The following is a 17,844-nucleotide window of genomic DNA, read 5'->3' on the forward strand; positions in this document are numbered from 1 at the left end:
GAAGAAAAATCATTAAAATCGTAAAAATTAATTCAGTAACAAGTTTATATATAATACACCAGAAGATGGCTACATATAGCCGAAACATGTTGTGTAAGTTCCATATGTAAATCGAGTACTCGATAGGGAACATAATATGATATTTTAAATCTTTTAATCTTTAAATTTTATTGTGATTGACGGTTATTTTAAATATTTATATATTTTAAACCTGAACATGTAATAATTACTAAGATAATGCAGTGGATTATATGATGTCTCATGCAACACTCATATGGTCTAGTATGATTACCTCCTTCACGGGGCTCCATCTAGAGTCCACGTTAATACGTGGGGCTTTGTCCACAGATGAATGCCTTTCATGACTCACGGCTAAGTATAAACTGTGATATAGTTACCAGTGATGAGCTTCAAGATGACAAGTCTGTGTACCAAACAAGGGAATTATGTCAGAAATAGCAATGAATTCTATTATTACCATCATTTTCTATTTGCTTCTTAGATATGGTAAGAAAATTATATTACCAAAACACCAGCATTACTTAACAAGTTTTGGGAAATTATTGACGACACGCAATGACCATTTCTAACATTAATATTTTATGCTTTAAGTATGAAAGTGGCCTGAGACTTTGTTTCGTCTCTTAGCACATTAAACAATCATAATGACTATAACATTAACGCTTCGTGTTGGTATCTGTGATTTCGACTGTGTTCTGTAATAAACGCAGTATTGTCCAATGTTAAGTCTCCCAAATACACGCGGTATTTGATTAGGCAGTGTCAGATCAGTTAAAGCTTTCGACGTGAGCCCATATGGTTTTAATGTCGCCTCTGTGTGGCATCTCACCTAATACAGAATGATTTAAAATTATGAGTGATAAATTAAGAAGAAGGCAGATGACAGACGAAAATGGCGGAAACCGAAAATGTCTTGAGAAACAAGAAGTAGCAAAGAAATTTCAGACGTGGCGGTTTCCAATTTTCTTGCTCAGAACACAAGTCCCTTCGTACACTCTCCACTTTACGTTTCTTTTGCGCTGTGTCTACTTTAGATTCACTTAAGTGTTTCTTTATTATATATTTTCCTTCTCCCACTTCAAAAGAGGGGTAGAAATATATGTTTAAAGGTAAACATGCAAATAACTTGCCTTTTCTTGGAAGAATCTCTTTTCAATATGGCGAGTATCAAACACTCCGTTGAAAGGGTCCATTTGTCTTTAGCTTAGACCAGTTCATTCGTGTTATTAAGAAGGATATAATTCATAGCTGTGTGTATTATAGCCGTTGCCATGACAACGATGTTTCTGACTCGTGATTGTATTACTGGCCGTAGAACCACAGGTTCGTACGTTATCGTAAAATGTTTTTTTTATACTTTCGTGTTGCCTAATTGGCGTATATTAATAATATCAACCCATTATTAATGTTTAACTTGTTAGAGATTGTGCCAGTCTAGGTCCGCGGTTCAATTCCCGAACGGGCTGAATCTTGGGATGAGGGGTAAACCAGGCTTTGGCATATTAATCTGGTTTATATAAACTAAGGAAGCGTGATTAGATGATATTTAGTGCGTCTTACTTCATCCAAATTTAAGATATTTTATTAATTTTTGGCAATTTTAAATGTATTAAATTAGGAAAGAGTGGCGACGCTCAGTCTTGTGAAAGTATCTCCTCCCGACAGGTATGGGAAAAAGTAAATCAGTAGGGCCTGACAGAGTTTCTGGGGAAATTCTAAAACTGGGTGGGGAAGCCATGATTCCATACCTGGCGCGATTATAGGACGTAACAATTAATAATGCCAACATACCAAGGGACTGGAAAAAAGCCATAGTGGTTCCTATTTACAAAGGAGGTGATCGACCATTGGTCACAAATTACAGACCGGTCAGTTTAACATCGGTGGTCTGCAAACAAATGGAACACGTTATGGCATCGTACCTGAGGAAAAACTGGGAGGAAAAGAATTGGTTATTCGAGGGTCAACATGGGTTCAGGCCGGGATATTCATGTGAAAGTCAAGTAATCACGGTTTGTCAGGACATTGCAGACACACTGGATAACGGAGGAAAGTTAGACGCGATTATAATCGATTTTTCGAAGGCCTTCGATTTACTTCCTCACGATCGGCTGCTTATGAAAATCGCGGCATCGGGCGTGGACTCGAGGGTAGTCGTATGGGTAAGGGAATTCCTTTTAGGCCGAACGCAGAGAGTTAAGAGTAGGAGGACAATTATCAGAGGAAGTCAGAGTAACGTCAGGAGTACCGCAAGGGAGTGTATTGGGTCCACTTCTATTCCTCGCGTACGTAAATGATATTTGGAGGAACATTGAATCGACCATTAGACTTTTTGCAGATGACTGTATAATATATAGGAAAATTATAAATAGTAAAGACATAGAAAAGATGCAGATGGATCTAAACAGTCTGGGGGAATGGGCGGCTGAAAATGTTATGAAAATTAACCCAAGTAAAAGTACGGCAGTTAGTTTCACGAGAAGTCGGGTGAAGGAACCACCAAACTATTTGTTACGGGACCAAATAATTCCGGAAGTGTAAATACTTGGGAATTCTCTTAAGCAGCGATTTAAGCTGGGCTGAGCAAGTAAATTATACGGCGAAGAAAGCCTGGAAGGCAATTCATTTTACAATGCGTGTTCTCAAAAAGGGGAATAGTGACACTAAAAGTCTAGCCTACACATCACTAGTGCGTCCGATTCTGGAATATGGGGCGGCGTGCTGGGATCCTTACAGGGAGGGGCAGATAAATGCGTTAGAACGGGTGCAAAATAAAGCATGTAAATTTGGATATCACAGGAGCGATTCGAACTGGGAAACCCTGGCACAGCGTAGAAAGATAGCACGAATATGTGCTCTCTCCAAAGCGTACACGGGAGAACGGGCATGGAAGGCAAAGGCCATACTATCTGAGCAGGGTCGATCATATTCGGAAAATTAGGACCAGAAAGCAAAGGACAGATATCGGAAAATATTCCTTTGTAAATAGGACCCTCCAACTCTGGAACCAGCTACCTGCGGAAGTTTTAGGGACTCTCTCCTGTAAACCAAGTACTTTTAGGAAGAAGGTTAGAAAAGTGATAAATGGGGTGCAGTGAAGGGGAGTAAAGTGGGGTGAGGATGGGAAGGCTTCATAAGTGTAGTGAAGTGTAGAGAAGGTCCTGATGAAATGTGAGTGCATCAGTTCATGACGTATGTAATTCATTACTGTTACTATCTTATGTCTAGCTGGTATTAATGTTTAAGTTATGCACTTTAGGTTACAGTAAAACCTCTCTAACTTGGACACTTGCGGTTCCACGATAATGTGTCCAACTTACAGAGGTGTCCAGGATAGAGGGAAAGGGGAAAATCATCCTTTCAAATTGTGGTGTACTGACAATGTGGTAATTGTAGAGTATTATGGAGCCCTTCCCAAAAAGGAAATTACTGATAAGAAAAATCAAAAGAGTAAATTAATTTTTACAAATTTTTTTTCCACTAAATTAAACTTGCATGGATAAGCTCAAAGTGAAGGGCACCAATACTTTAGGTTTACCGACAATGCAATCTATTTACTTACATAATCTACCTACCGTGATTTCTGTTAACACTGTTTAACTCAGTTGCAAGCACAGTACAGTACAACCCCTCTATAACGCGGTTCCGGATATAACGCGGGTACCTTATGTCCCCCCATAGTACAGCAAAAAGGAAAAATGTGCATCAATTATCCTTCATACAGAACTAAAAATTATATTAAAATGCAAGCCAAATTAATTATTTATTACTTTTTCCGTAAAAATCAATCGTAACATAGTTAAATAAGAATGTATACTCTTAAATGGCGATAGTCTATCAATACAGTACGTCCAGTACTTGTACAGATTTTTCTGATGCACCCCCGTAATAACGCGGGTTTATCCCTATCTCCCGCGACTCGCGTTATAGTGGGGTTGTACTGTACTGACAAAGTTGAAACTGTACCATCAATACGTACTGTAGTCCAGTGAAGGGTTCAACAAAAGAATAACTATACACTTTCAATGCATTCCGATGATGTGTTCAAAGTGTCACATCCTCAACCATAAGCTAATCCTCAGGTAGAAGGCATTCATTAGTCAGAAATTCAAAATAACAAAGTACTAACTGTAAATGTTTCCCATAAAAGAATTGAAGCTATGTGCATGAACCTGCCCAACTTACAACAAAAGGGGCGAACAAGTTCCAGGATAGATAGTTTTGTCCAACTAGAGGGGTTTTACTGTATATGGTTTTGTAATCGTATGAGTTGTTTGATTTTGAGTGTGGTGTGTTGTTTTGTTGTGTGTTATTGTAGGACTACTGCCACCGGGTAAAAACCCATTTGCAGTCAATAATAAATATATATATATTCCGTCTAAAGGGAATGAGACTTTAAACAAAGCTTTTGCATTGGCAAAGGTTATTTACGCGGGGAAAACCTAAGCCCTTCTAGATGTGGAGTAACCCGACAACCGGTGCCTCACCGCGAAGGGAACCTATGGAAAAGGAATGGGGCATTCCGACGTCATGAGGTGACTGTTGAGGGACGAATCGGATCGTCGTATTAAATTCAAAATTTAATTAACAGTTACGTTGCGGGGGTATTTATAGCGGGATCGCGTTGGTGCGCGGCTTCTTGCCCTTCTTGCTCTCGCGCGCTCTCAGAAAGTTTGATTCTTCAAATCGCACGTATAAATACAACAGCCGAATCATCACGCTGCCTCCGACCACAGTAATTGCGACATATAAACACAGATGCTCTATACGTGATATACATGTCGCATTACCTTGGATGAATGAGTAGTACTCGATGTACGTAGACCAAAACGTCATACGCAGTAGTACAGAATCTAACAACGACCACAACGTTTAAGAATGCCCTTTATCATGTAAATACTGCCAGGAAAACAGAAATGAAGTTCAGAGATAAAATAAGAAAACGCACAGTACTCGCAAAGCAGATTGAAGCCATTTGGTACGTAGACAATGCCTACATTTAGCCAGTAATAGTGTTGTATACCTGTAATCTAATTGCGGGAATCATAATCAGCACATATAGCACATATATGATTAATTATAAGGTAGAATCAGTAGGTTACTAGATAAAGTGTAATAGTTATATTGTAGACCTTGTGTAGACAGCAAGACTTTCCATTTCTAGCTGTTGTAAGCAGGGGCGACAGGAAGCCATTATGGTGTCTGCTCCAGATACGTTTATTGAAAAGGATTCCAATTAGTCACAGATAGAGGAGGCCTGCCGAGGTCAAGACGCCTGAACTTTGACAGGGCAAAGGGTCGCGGTCCCCGGGGGTTATCGTGTCCTCTAATTGGATCCAGAACCACGCCTTGGGACGACGTTACAGCTTGCATGTAAAAAGCCGTCACTGACGTCACAAGGGCGATATGGAGATTTGCTTATATCCAGTGCATTTCGAAGACACATTAGACATATCATTTTACTCGTCAGGAGGAAACTCTGCTGGTCTACGCATTTATTTATAGTCAACATTCTTTGTCATACGACTGTACTCATCTGAATTATTAAATAAATCATCAATCGTCGAACGTCTTCTCGTCAGACTAGGCAGTCACCTTTTTAAGCTGTGTATTCAAACCTACCATCGCCGACCATCATTCCTAGCCGCTCGGGAATATCGGAATCCTGCGGGACTGGCCAATCCCCCGGGATACAACAATAGGTCTAATACCATTAAATGGAGTTCCAAGGAATCGCCGATAAGAATTTAAGGCTCTGGATTTAAATCGAATTATGAAACGTCATTCCGATTGCAGTGGGAACATTGGCCTGTAGTTTATGCAGAACTACGTCACAGAACAAAAACAAGAAATTGTACATTTATGGGACCATGTCTTTGGACGTAACGAAACAGATGCTGAGTATGTATCCATCCATCTTCACGTTCGTGTTTTGTGGACCATGTTAGACAAATTTACAAATATATATATATATATATATATGCGAATGTGGATAGTCGTGCTTTGTTTCTATCTTATAATAATTTTGTTTCTATTATCGCGTTTAATTTGCATATATGAGATGTATGTTACATTATCGTATTTTCCTTTCGAGAAGGAAATTGTTAGTGTAGAGGTTTATGTTTATGGTGATGGGTCTTGTGTAGGAGTAGTCTGGAAAGGTTAATAACAGAGAAAGTCTGTCCAAAAATAAATCATTGTACATTTTTCAATGAAGTGTTCTTTGAGTGTTAAAGTTTAAGATTCACTGTCAGAATAATTGCCTTTTTGTACTTTTCAAGCTTTGAGAAAAACTAATGGGGAATGTGCCTTCAAGCTTCTCCGAACTTTAAACCTGATGAAATGTCATTGGATCGTAGAGTTATTAGGCTTTATATCAGTTCTGCGTATGTTGTAGATGTAAAAAATATATTGGCATCCTGACGTGGTTCAAACCGTCCGTTCAATGCTTGCTGTCCAGTGGGGGTATTTAGACGTAATAGCCAGCCGGGCAGCCTCGCCATAAATAATTATACACTTAAAAATTTCACGCTGCTCTGAGCCCCATAAGCATTAACACATCTTATTAATCGATGTACCAAACGACATCATATATTACCAGTCAATTCGGACTGATATTGTAATCTTGATTGATGTTCTTTAGGCATTGAGGTATGCACAGTCCGAATTTTGAGTGGACCTACCTCGACCCTGTCTGTGCCAAATTATAGTTGCTATAAATAAATACGTAAATGCACGTCTAAGAGACACAAAAATCTTAATTTACGTCAAAATCTGCATATTCATCTATTCGTTGCTTGATTTACTTGTTATTTTTGTGTTTGAAATTTTTAGGCTAAGTATGGAAAAGCACCAAAATTTGATAGTGAGTGATCCTGGCGCGGGCCGCTTTCGGTCCGCGTGTCTTTTTCTGTCGACCATTGCTATAAAGAGAGCTCTGAAATTGATTTGTTCTGGAAAAGTAAATATCAGTATGATGTGTTTATTAATTACTTACTTTCTGTTCATTTAAATATATTATAAAAATCGAAATTAAGAAATTTATGGTAAAAATAAGGCTATGGCATACAAGGGGAGATTATACATGTGTATATAACTGTGCAATTTTAGGTGGAAAGATAACGTATTACATGATAATAAGTAGGCTTTGAGGAAATTTGTAGACGGCATTTACAAGACTCTCAGATGCTGTAATGGTTTTGACATAATTGTTGTCCCTTCATCACTACGTATTTTTTATGATAATTTGTGTCAATGTGCCTTGTGTCTGTCACTTCAGGTAAACGAGCAACTGAGTCCGCAGACCCTCGACGAGGGTAGGATATTTTGGTAACCAGGCCTTACGTTTTCTAGGTCTTATAACCTTTAATACGTTCCGAACTTGACTGATTAGTTCTTGCAGATATGCTAGAGATCCATGATCAGATTCTGTAACTGTGTATTCTTACATATATTTGCCGTTTCTCAGAGATTTTATGGCGTGTCATAGAATTAATGAATACTATCTTTGTACCTTCCTCTACGGCGTACGGCATGAGTTATATTTATTCATGCATTCGGTATCATTAACATCTGAGTACAATCGCGCGTCAAAATTTGACAGTAGTGTGTAGAATGTATAATTATACTCTATTGTTTGTAATATCTAATTCTGAAAACATTTTAAGCAGATATGAGTAGACTACAAGGGGTAGTCCTCAAGCTGGAGAATGGAACGGTGGCAAACAACTACGACATGTTACGAAAAGTTACACACAGCCTTGATGTTGGTACGACATAAGCAACGAAAAATTGACATGAGATCTGAAACTTGCAATGTCAAGAGTCTATGTTTTACAAAACCTGCAATTGCAGATGAGACTTTACACCAAACTACCTGCAATAATGAAGAGACAGGAAATACAGAGTTTGACAGAAGTAAAATGTTCCCACACCATAAAATTAGGTAGAGAACAGAATGCTTAGTGAAATAATTTTATCCAGGATTGATAAAGTGGCAGATACGTGGAGAAAATTACATAATTAGGAGGTCCATAATTAATACTATTCACTAAATATAAACAAGTGTTCCAGTTCAACTTTGTTAAATAAATACGTAAGTCATCTGAACTGAGCAATGAGTCTCTGTGCCGTAAACTGTGATTATTCAGTGTCAGTCCCTGAGTGACCTTACATATTTGCTAGAAGTTGCTTCTGATTGAAGGTGGAGAAACTTTGTCGTCAAAAACATTACTATCTTTTTTCTGAATACATTTTACTAGCCTGTGCACTGAATAGCACAACTTCGTTGTTGCTGTTAAATAAATAAATCGATCCTTTCCTCATTTCTGTGGAGCCCAGTTCACGTATTGTGTTAATCCCCTGTTCATTTCTAAACCGATTCCATTAAGCCAGTTGTTTAATGTGTGTCAGTCGTAAAGCAAGTCTCACTAGGCTGGCCAACTTCACAGTTTCTGTGTGTGTGTGTTTTTTTTTTTGGGGGGGGGGGTCTTGGGAGAGAAAGATCCTTCCCTTGACCGCGTCTCCTGCCCCCGACAAGCAACTCGTAAAAGCGAAGCCATCCCATCCTCTTGTGACTTTCCAGGCCGCATACGTCACAGCGATTTAACACTCGCGAGCAACAGTGCCGAGGATAAGTAAATTCTTAGGGCTTTTCCGCTACGCGCCATGTAGGCGCTCAGGGGGAGAAAGGTTCATTCTCAGCCTTGCCGCTAGATGGGAGTGAGTAGTCAGCGTCAGGCTCCGGCCGCCGCCATTTTCTCTCCTCTCTGCCCACGGCCGTAGGTTGCATCTTCCATTACAAAATGATCCCCAAGCAGAGCGATAAACAAGTTTTCTCAGTAATGGTGAAACCTTAGTAGCGACTTCCGGACTGCAAACAAGCCTTGCCATTCTCGGTAAGAAGGAAAAGTTGATAGGGCGTCGTCCTACACGAACAAAGAGACAGTAAAAAGTTGGTGATAAGAACGACAATGGAGATAGTGAGGCAGACGGATGAGCGCAGAAGCAACTTTCTAGACGAAAGTGTTGGTGAAGGAAAATTAGTTCACAAAATCTGAAAGGGCATTGGAAGAATGAAAAGAGTACGAATGGACCGTGAAGGTGAGGTGGGTGCGTGGTGTAGTTCAGGAAGAATTCAAATGGTCTCTTGTGACTCGTCAGCGTTTATAGACGTGCCTTTGGTCGTCATGACAACCGGATACCGACAGTTGTCGTTATGAAATTTAGAAGCGGATGTGTATTTCGGGTAGTCACGTGACTTAGGATTAAAATAACATCGAATCGAATGACAGCTGAGCATCTGCAGTGCGCGGTGCCTGAGGGAACTTGGCCTCTAGTTGTGGAAATCATACCAACTCCTTCAAGCAAAGGACGGTAATATGGGCGGGGCATGTAGCAAGCCTTGGGAAGATGGAAAGTTGATCCACACTAATATTTAGGAAATAAAAAGGGGGAGAGACCGCTTGGAACACCTGGACGTATATCGGAGGATAATATTAAAATTATGTGGATAAATGTGGAGAAGTGAATTGGGTGGGATATGGAAGATGGCGGTTCTGGACCAGTTTGATACACTCGTGGCATTTGCCAGGAGGGAGTGATGAAAACCATCAAACACGTGACTCAGGCTAAGCAGTTTTCGGGCCCGATAATTGAACCAGGGACCATCCGAGTACGAAGCAGGGATGCCAACCATTCGGCTCCGACGTTCTTTAGTAGCCAGTGCAGTGTGCGTAGAACTGAGAAAATTTCGAAGTTCCCGTTTGACACTTCGCCGTAGTTCGTACTGAAACCGTTGTTCAAAAGCAAAATGAACGACCGGAACATGTGCCTGCTGAATCCCATCCGACCGGATACTGAAACGTTAGCTCGTGTTCGTGGACTTGGCTTGTCCGTCTCATCTGTCGTCAGTCTGTTTGTTAGTAGCTGTAAAGCCGTTCACGTATCTTAAATCTGGTGATATGCCAAAGCTTAATCACACTGAGCAAGGGGAACACGTGGGATTGTTGGTTAATTCGCTGCTCCGTGTTGTCGCAGCAGGTAGCGAAGAAGGGCCACGAATTTACACTCGTTAAAAAAAACTCCCATCAGATGCCTCGAGGGCTTCCTTCCTCGGGATGCAAAGCGGCGCACGCTTCTGGTAGCTGCCGGTGGCTGCTGCATCAACTGAGCAAGTTCGACAGCGCGATGTGAGGACGTTGGCGTTTGAAGCGTCAAAACGGAGCAGCGAATTAACCAACAATCCCACGTGTTAACCCCCCGAAATGGGGGTTTGTTGCGTTTTAAGCACTTGACTAACCCATCCTTGGGGGGGGGTTAGTAAAGTGTTTTAACCCCCATTCGGGGGGGTAGTTTAGTTTCTTACTCAAGATTTTAAAACGCATTTTCAACCTTTCCTATTGAGAACAAGGCTTTCCACTTGTTGCTTCCTTATCGTTAAGGAGGTGTGACTGGGCTCCCAGCTCGTCTCTCTCACTCACTCACTCTCTCTCTCTCACTCACTCTCATGACAATGCGTTCTGCGATTAGCTTGCAACCTGCCAGAGCTATCCTTAGAACAGACGAAGCTGATGCCCGAAGCAAGGACCAGGTTTTGCAACTTGATAGGTCGGGATGCTATCTGAGAGAACAGCTTGGCGCTACATCCACTCGCACAGGTTATAAGCGTTCATTACCCACGTCTGCTCTCGTGATAATAAGTTTCGAAACGCTTCGCCCTGGGATGGATGGATGGATGGATGGATGAGTACATACGTTGTCTCGAAAGAGTGCTCAGTGAAATGTGAAATCTTATGTTGGGAAGACGGAAATGTTTGTGTGCAGAATCTCATTACGAGAGCGGGGAAGAACATTCAGACAGCTGTTAACAAAACAATGCATTTCTTTATTTTCACAAAATTGACGTCTTCGCGTTCCCAACTTCAAGTACACACTACGCCGCTAGCCAGAAGGCCAAAATGGATATCTTCACCGCCGTGACAACCTTACGTCTCACTAAATAAATTAAAAAAATACTATAAAATACAGTCCTTACCAGCGTGCAAAATGTTTCCACGCGAGTTCTTTAAACCATGGCATTTTCCATGCTCCTGGCTCTTCAAGAGGCTAGAGTTTCATTAGCAACAAGTGTAAAGGTACAATTTGGCTGCACGCGACTGAGACAAGCGACCGAGGCAGGTGTAATAAGAAAATAAGAGACACGTATAGTTGAAAGTGTAAATATTATTATGACAACATGGGTGTCTGGATTTATAGTGGCTCGATTCATAGGCGATGACTAATTAAAGGGAACAGAGGCCAGTTGATCTAAAATTGCACACGTGCCTGGAACAGTACGTCTTTATTCAACTCTCATGATTCAGCACCACGCGCAGACTGTTGTGGCCCCACTCCTGTTGACCAACGCCTAGGACGAGCATTATAAATACCCATGTTGGAAATAAGGGGGATCTTTTTATTGTAACTTTGGGTCGCTTGAGACAGTGCATTCTTGAGAGTGCTACTAGGCACTACATCTACATCTTTCAATAAATTCTTTCTCAATTGGACTTGTATTTTGGAAGTTAGGAAGACACCTCTAACTCTCCTTGAGCCGGACTTAGCTCCGCTCCGAACCAACGACCATCCCGATCAAAAGACTTGTCCGACGAGATCAACACCCACAGTTGAACAAGCAACTGAAATCGCAAGGCATATCACAGGCGACAGAGTTACGACACCGAGACTGGTCACTTGTCTCTGTCTGCTCTCTGTACAATCGTGTGAAGTACAATTACGAGCTCGAGACAAAGACAGGCAACCGCTCCCGGACCAGTAGTGTCTCGCGATGGGCTCAAGCAGCACGTGTGTTGTTGAGTAAAATAATGGCAGAAATTAAATTTACTGGTGACCAAGATGAGCAATTGGTAGAATTGGTAACAGAAAACCGACCACCGACAGAAAGATCCTTCTTCACGTCTGGTTTTGAATATTGAACTCATAGGTTTTCTTTGTTTCTTTCGCAACACATCATCGTCTTCTTCTTATTCTTCGAGTAACCTTTTTAGAAGCATTTTTGTACTCATTTTTCACAGAATATGTGCACGTATGTCTCAACAAAACAAAACAGAAAACAAACACTTTGCCGCATGTCTCGGTCGTCACCTCAGAAGTGTGTGGCGACAAGCTGAGATGTGTCCGTCTCCCGTCTCTGTCGCCTGCAGTCAAATTGTACCTTAACTTAAGCTGTGGCCCTCAGAACGTTGATAGCTGTAGAGTTCGCATTGAGTATGGTACGGTACCATTAAATCAACATTGTCGCACGGAGTTCACAGATTCGTACAGTAATTGTTGTTGACAATATAGTGGCGAGAGTTATGGACGTGCAGAGGTTAAATGATCGACGTGGAGTAAGCTTGAGCCAACAAATCACAGCGTTGTGTCATTGCTGGCCAAGCAGAAGGTATGTTTTTTTGTTTGAATAAAACAAGATGGAAGTCTGGCGACACGGATGCAGAGGGGACAGACTCTCTTGTGGCATTCAGACGAAGAAGCATGTATAGTAGTTCGATTCGGTAAAGTGGCTGTTAATCGCAAAAGAAATAAATTGTGCTTTGCGAAACTACGAAATTCATTCTCCAAACCTTCCTCGCTGGCGTGCAGCTTATACCCCTCCATGTAAAAAAAATCCCGGATTAACCTCATAAACATAAACATCATCGAAAGGGCTGCGATCTAGCTGGGACGGAGTAAACAAAGGGACGGTAACAATTTTATCTGCTCGGAATGAAGTTCTTCCATCTTTGCTTTTTTAATTTGTTACCGTATTTCACAGTTATTTAGCCGCTGTCTTATTGTCCGATAGATTTTTCTATTACGAATGTTCCTGGCATGGCCGAACTGCACTCTAAACTAGTTTCTAAACAATGTTTCAGAATTCAGTCTGTACCGTACCTCAAAGAAAACGCGACACTTGCCCATGATAAAAACCAATACGTGAATGTTGTTTAAGAAAATGATCACTGTTTGCTCTAAGAATTGTAATAAACACATAAATGCATTCTGCGAGCCGATTTTTAAACTAAGTGGTGTATGTAGTTAGCGTTGTATTTTTGATGCCATGAAAACTAAATTATAGATATAACCTCGCAAGAGGCACGAAGGCGAACAAAGTACTTTTTAAAATGTCAGTGTGCGAAATTAAATTTAGAAAAGTGGCTTTGGACATGCGTGGATTTCCTTCACTGCAGTGGCCTATTAGAACGGTCGACCCCCTTCCTTCTCCCGTTCTCTGCCTCGTGAGTGCAAGCCTGACAGGTCTAAGGCGATGCGCTAGACCAGGGTGTGCCAGTCCATGTTCGTGGTTCGACCCCCGAACGGGCTAAACCTTGAAATGAAATGTTACCCAGGCTTTGGCGTGTTAACCTGGTATATAAAAAAGACGAAGAAGGTGAATTAGATGATTATGGGAACGCCTTACTTCGTCCAGATTTGATTGTGTATTAAAAATTGTCATCGTTACGCGTATTAAGTTGCAAGAAAGTGTCCACACGCTCCTCGTCCTTCCGTCTCGTGGGAAACCCACGCGTAATGCAAAAGGAGCGAGTGTGACGGCGAAAAAAGCAACGAAGCCTCGTCGGATCAGGATGGACTGTTTGGCACGACCACGGCAATACCCCTCCCCCAGTATTGTCAGGGTGATTAAGTCGAGAGGAATGAGATGGGCTGGACATGTAGCGCGCATGGATGGGACAAGACGTGTGCACCGGGAAGCCTGAGGGAAAGAGGCCACTGGGGAGACCTAGACGTAGATGGGAGGATAATCTCAGGCGGGATCTATGGGAGATAGGAGTTGAAGGAGACTACAGGAAGTAGTTTTAACAGTGTTGTCTTAATTTAAGGTTTTCTGGTTAATAAAAGTATGTGTATGTTTTTCCACCCCTTGTGCCTACGCTGTCACTACCCCCCCCCCCCCAATCCGTTGCGGCCATCAGCCAAAACGGCCCCTCCTCCATCTCTGGGTTCAAACCTCAACCAACCAAATTCTTTGGTTAAGTTGGAGGGGCGATGCTTGCGCTTGCGCAGGACTTACCCGGTGTCCTACGTGAGCGATTAAAGGCGAGCGGTGCGATTTGCGTGGGTGAAGCGGAAATATCAAACTGGCTGTTTGTATGGCGCTGTCCTAGGTTACAGCGAATCAGTCAAGAGAGTAAAGCGGCCGGATTCCGAGATCAAATATTTTGATATTTTCGCGCGAATCGCAGCGCTGGCCGGGAAGGCGCATGCGCAGATAAGCTCTGACTGCAGTACAGGGAAGACTATTGCGTCGGAAAGTTGTGTGCGCTGCATCTGATGACAATGGCAGAAACGTTAGCGGAAGTTATAATTAGTGAAGTGAAAAGCAGACGCATTCTTTGGGACATGAAACACAACAGTTATCATAATCGGATGCTTGTGGACAGGGAATGGAGCAAGATCGCAGAAAATGTACGAGAAACAAGTGAGTATTTTTTCAATTTTTTTTAAAAACTGATTACATTAGAATTCATAAGTTCATAACGTGAAGTGGTGAAGGCGAATTATGTTCGCTTCAAAGGGTGGAGCTTGAAAAACCTGCAAAATTCGTGCCTTGTAAGAGCAGCCCTTCGTGACGACGCATTGTTCCTCTTTGATGTTGTCATATATGCCCTTGGATCTGCTCTCACAGCTGAAAATCTTTGCACATCAATTTCAGTGATGCTTTCAAAATCTTTAATAACATTGTGTAGTAATGTTACAGCTTTTACAATCTGTACAGCATTCTGTACGTTAGTTTCAATTGCCTTTCCTAATATACGAAATTTTGTGACAATACTTCCGAAAGAACATTCCACTACCATCCTAGTTCGCGACAGTCTGTAATTAAACTCCTCATTTTCTCCTCCTTCTTGCAATTGACCTCGTGGGAAAGGTCTCATGAGGTACTCTGTGAGAGGAAAGGCCTCATCGCCAAGGAAAACAAATGGTGCCTTGATTGTTGAACCTGGCAAGCATTTTTCTTCTGGTAACTTTATTCTTCCTGATGCAAGTGCTCGACGTAGAGGGCAGTTGTCAAAAACCCCAGCATCACTGTCTTTTCCAAAAGAGCCAACATCCACAGTGATGAACTTGTAATTCGCATCTGTGACTGCAAGTAAGCCGATGGAATAATAATTTTTGTAACAGTAATACATGGAACCGGAATTTGATGGGCGTTTTATTCTTATGTGTTTACCATCAATACACCCAACACAATTGGGAAATTGCCACGTGTTCCAAAAGCCTTCTGCAACTTTTTCTAAATGTGCAGCTGTAGGTTCTGGCATGTGTTCTTTCTGTAACGTTTTCCAAATAGCTTTGCATACTTGCACAACTATTACAGCCACGGCACTTTTAGAAATTCTGAATGAATAAGCAAGTTGCCTGAACTGTATCCCTGTAGCCAAGTACCTACAATCAAGAAAATTATTGGTAAATTCTTTTCTCTGTCTTTTCATATGCAGAGGAGGTAGTCAAGGCCAAATGGAAAAACTTGCGAGACACTTTCCGCAGAGAGTTCAAAAAGGTACCGAAAAGCCGCTCCGGGGATGGTGCAGAACAGGCCCCGCGCTACCTAGGGACTTGGCCTCACTTCGATGCTATGTTGTTTCTGCGATCTGTCATTACACCAAGACCGACCGAAGGCAATGTTGAGGATCCCGATTTTTCCAACATATTTGCCACAGGTGCTCAATTTCAAGAGGAAGCTGATGCCTACGAAAGCGACAGTGAATCTGCCCAGGCCTCAAGTTGCGAAAGAAATGAAACGTTTGATAACCGAAATTCAAGAGGAATGCTGTCAAAGCTTCAGAATTCCTTTACCGATGTTGCTGGGCCAATTAATGCAACTTTCTCTCCTCGATCGAAAAAACGTAAAGGGCAGCCCACCACGACTTCTGCAAAGTTTGAGAAGGAATTGTTAGATATAGAGTCGAAGAAACTGTCGTTGCTACAAGGGAAGTCTGGTAAAGATGATGAGGACATGAACTTTTTCAAATCTCTTATGCCTCACGTCAAGCAACTTCCTTCTATTAATAAGCTGAACTTTCGTAGCCAAGTCCAAAATATATTGGTCCATGAGCTGTCTACGATAGAGAGCAATCAGCATCCTCAAGCTACTCCATGTCAGCGAAGTCCTTCATCTGCCTCGTCGTCACCTTTTATGCTCTCACCAGCAGTTCCCTAGTCCTGCAACTTTTTTTTCTCTAATTCATTAACCCTTTGCAGTCCACTTCAAATACCACGACGGCTTTCTACTGGTCTATTTAAATGCCACTAAGCTGTGTAAGTTGAATTACTATTATAAACTGGTTTTATTTTATTTTATTTTATAACTTTTCTAAAACGTAAGAGACTTTGCTAAATATGGTGAAAATATGTTCTGAGTTCTTGGTTGAATACTGACCGTGTGAAATATTTTTCACTGTCTGTAGTGAGGTACATGCAGATATACGATGCATAAGCATTGGATTTCATATTCTCAGAGCTGTGCTTCCATTCCCCTAATTGTTTTCGAAAGGTCAAGACCAAATTCAACACCAGGAAAGTGAAACAGAATCCAAAGTGTAAACGATGAAGTCACTACACACAAAGAATGCTTGATAAGAAGTGGTAGATTGCTTAATGAGTTAAAAATAATTAAAACAGCTCACAGCTGTGAGTATGAAGATTTCTGTCTTCTGGGTTGTTGCGCTGTGTAGTCTGGTCGATGTTAACCAACGTTTCAGAGGTCATACTATCAGGGCGATGAATAAGCCATGCCCTGATGACGGAGGCAGTATGACCTCTGAAACGTTGGTAAACATCTACCAGACTACACAGCGCAAAAACCCAGAAGACAGAAATCTTCACTGGTATTCCTTCGCTATATGATTTATGGCAAAACACTTGGTGCGGAGTCCTGGCTTCTATGGACACGTGTCAGAATAAAACGACAGTCACATAGTATTGCCAGGAATACTTGGACAGCACTAGTGCACAGATAAGGAATAAATAATATGCTCACACTGTTTACCAGCCTCACCTTTACTCCAGATCATGTATAAATTATGTATGGACGTGGCAGACTCAGTCCCACATAGGACCGCAAAGGGTTAAGAATGTGCAGTTCTTTCACTTGTATTTTTTAATAAAAACAGACTTATTGCAAATAAGAGTGTTTCATTTTGTGATGTGGGATTTGAGGTTTTCAAAGCGTTGAATATGAAGATTTCTGCCTTCTGGGTTGTTATGCCGTACTGTCTGGTAGATGTCCATTAACGTTTCAGAGATCCATCCGGGATCCATCCGGGATCCATCATCAGGGCGATGAATAAGCCATGCCCTGATGATGGATCCCGGATGGATCTCTGAAACGTTAATGGACATCTACCAGACAGTACGGCATAACAACCCAGAAAACAGCAGTCTCCGTTTCATTTCCTTACCTGAGAGTCAACATCAATCTCTCCTCCAATGATATAGGTCGTTGAAAATTTGTCATACGGTAATCGAATTGATCCCTAATAGCATTTGCAATGTAATCAAATGTGCTAGGGAGCATTCTTTCATACTCGTAAAACAGTTTTGGTCCTCTGGAATTGCTTCTGAGTTGCTCAAACAAGTGGTGAAATTCACCATACATTTCCCTTCCCAAGTAAATGGTGTTTGTTGGTGATCTTTTCCTTTCGGCTGCCTTCCTTTTCCTAACTATTAACATTTTCAAGAACGCACTTTCCGCGAGCAAAAGGTCACGTTTACCTGACCTAGCCATCGTGGATACTAATGTCTTGCCGCCCCCCCCCCCTC

The 17,844-nt window shown here is 41.6% G+C and overlaps 2 protein-coding genes across 2 annotated transcripts in view; both read left to right on the forward strand.

Moving 5' to 3' along the window:
• LOC147870907 (uncharacterized) overlaps positions 1-14,263 on the forward strand; it is an 85,882-nt gene extending 71,619 nt beyond the window's left edge. Inside the window, exon 6 of the mRNA XM_087341630.1 lies at positions 14,187-14,263. The gene's annotated coding sequence lies outside the window, so the exon portion shown is untranslated. The remainder of the gene's footprint in view (positions 1-14,186) is intronic.
• An 89-nt stretch (positions 14,264-14,352) lies between these two features.
• Positions 14,353-17,255, forward strand: LOC147870908 (uncharacterized). Its single transcript, XM_087341632.1, has 2 exons — positions 14,353-14,500; positions 15,522-17,255. The coding sequence occupies exons 1-2, from the start codon at positions 14,353-14,355 to the stop codon at positions 16,241-16,243; spliced, it is 870 nt and encodes a 289-aa protein (XP_087197758.1). The 3' UTR covers positions 16,244-17,255.
• The last annotated feature ends 589 nt before the right edge of the window (positions 17,256-17,844 follow it).

The sequence above is a fragment of the Zootermopsis nevadensis genome, unplaced genomic scaffold (assembly GCF_977971745.1).
Source record: "Zootermopsis nevadensis isolate Lab colony 2312 unplaced genomic scaffold, Znev_1.0 Znev_ptg000083l, whole genome shotgun sequence".
In the NCBI taxonomy this organism is placed as follows: domain Eukaryota; kingdom Metazoa; phylum Arthropoda; class Insecta; order Blattodea; family Termopsidae; genus Zootermopsis; species Zootermopsis nevadensis.

Bases quoted from the DNA above. Each gene is read 5' to 3' on its own strand.
- LOC147870908 (XM_087341632.1), top strand. From the start codon at position 14,353: ATGACAATGGCAGAAACGTTAGCGGAAGTTATAATTAGTGAAGTGAAA. The intron at 14,501-15,521 runs GTGAGTATTTTT...TTTCATATGCAG, and splicing joins AGAAAATGTACGAGAAACAA to AGGAGGTAGTCAAGGCCAAA.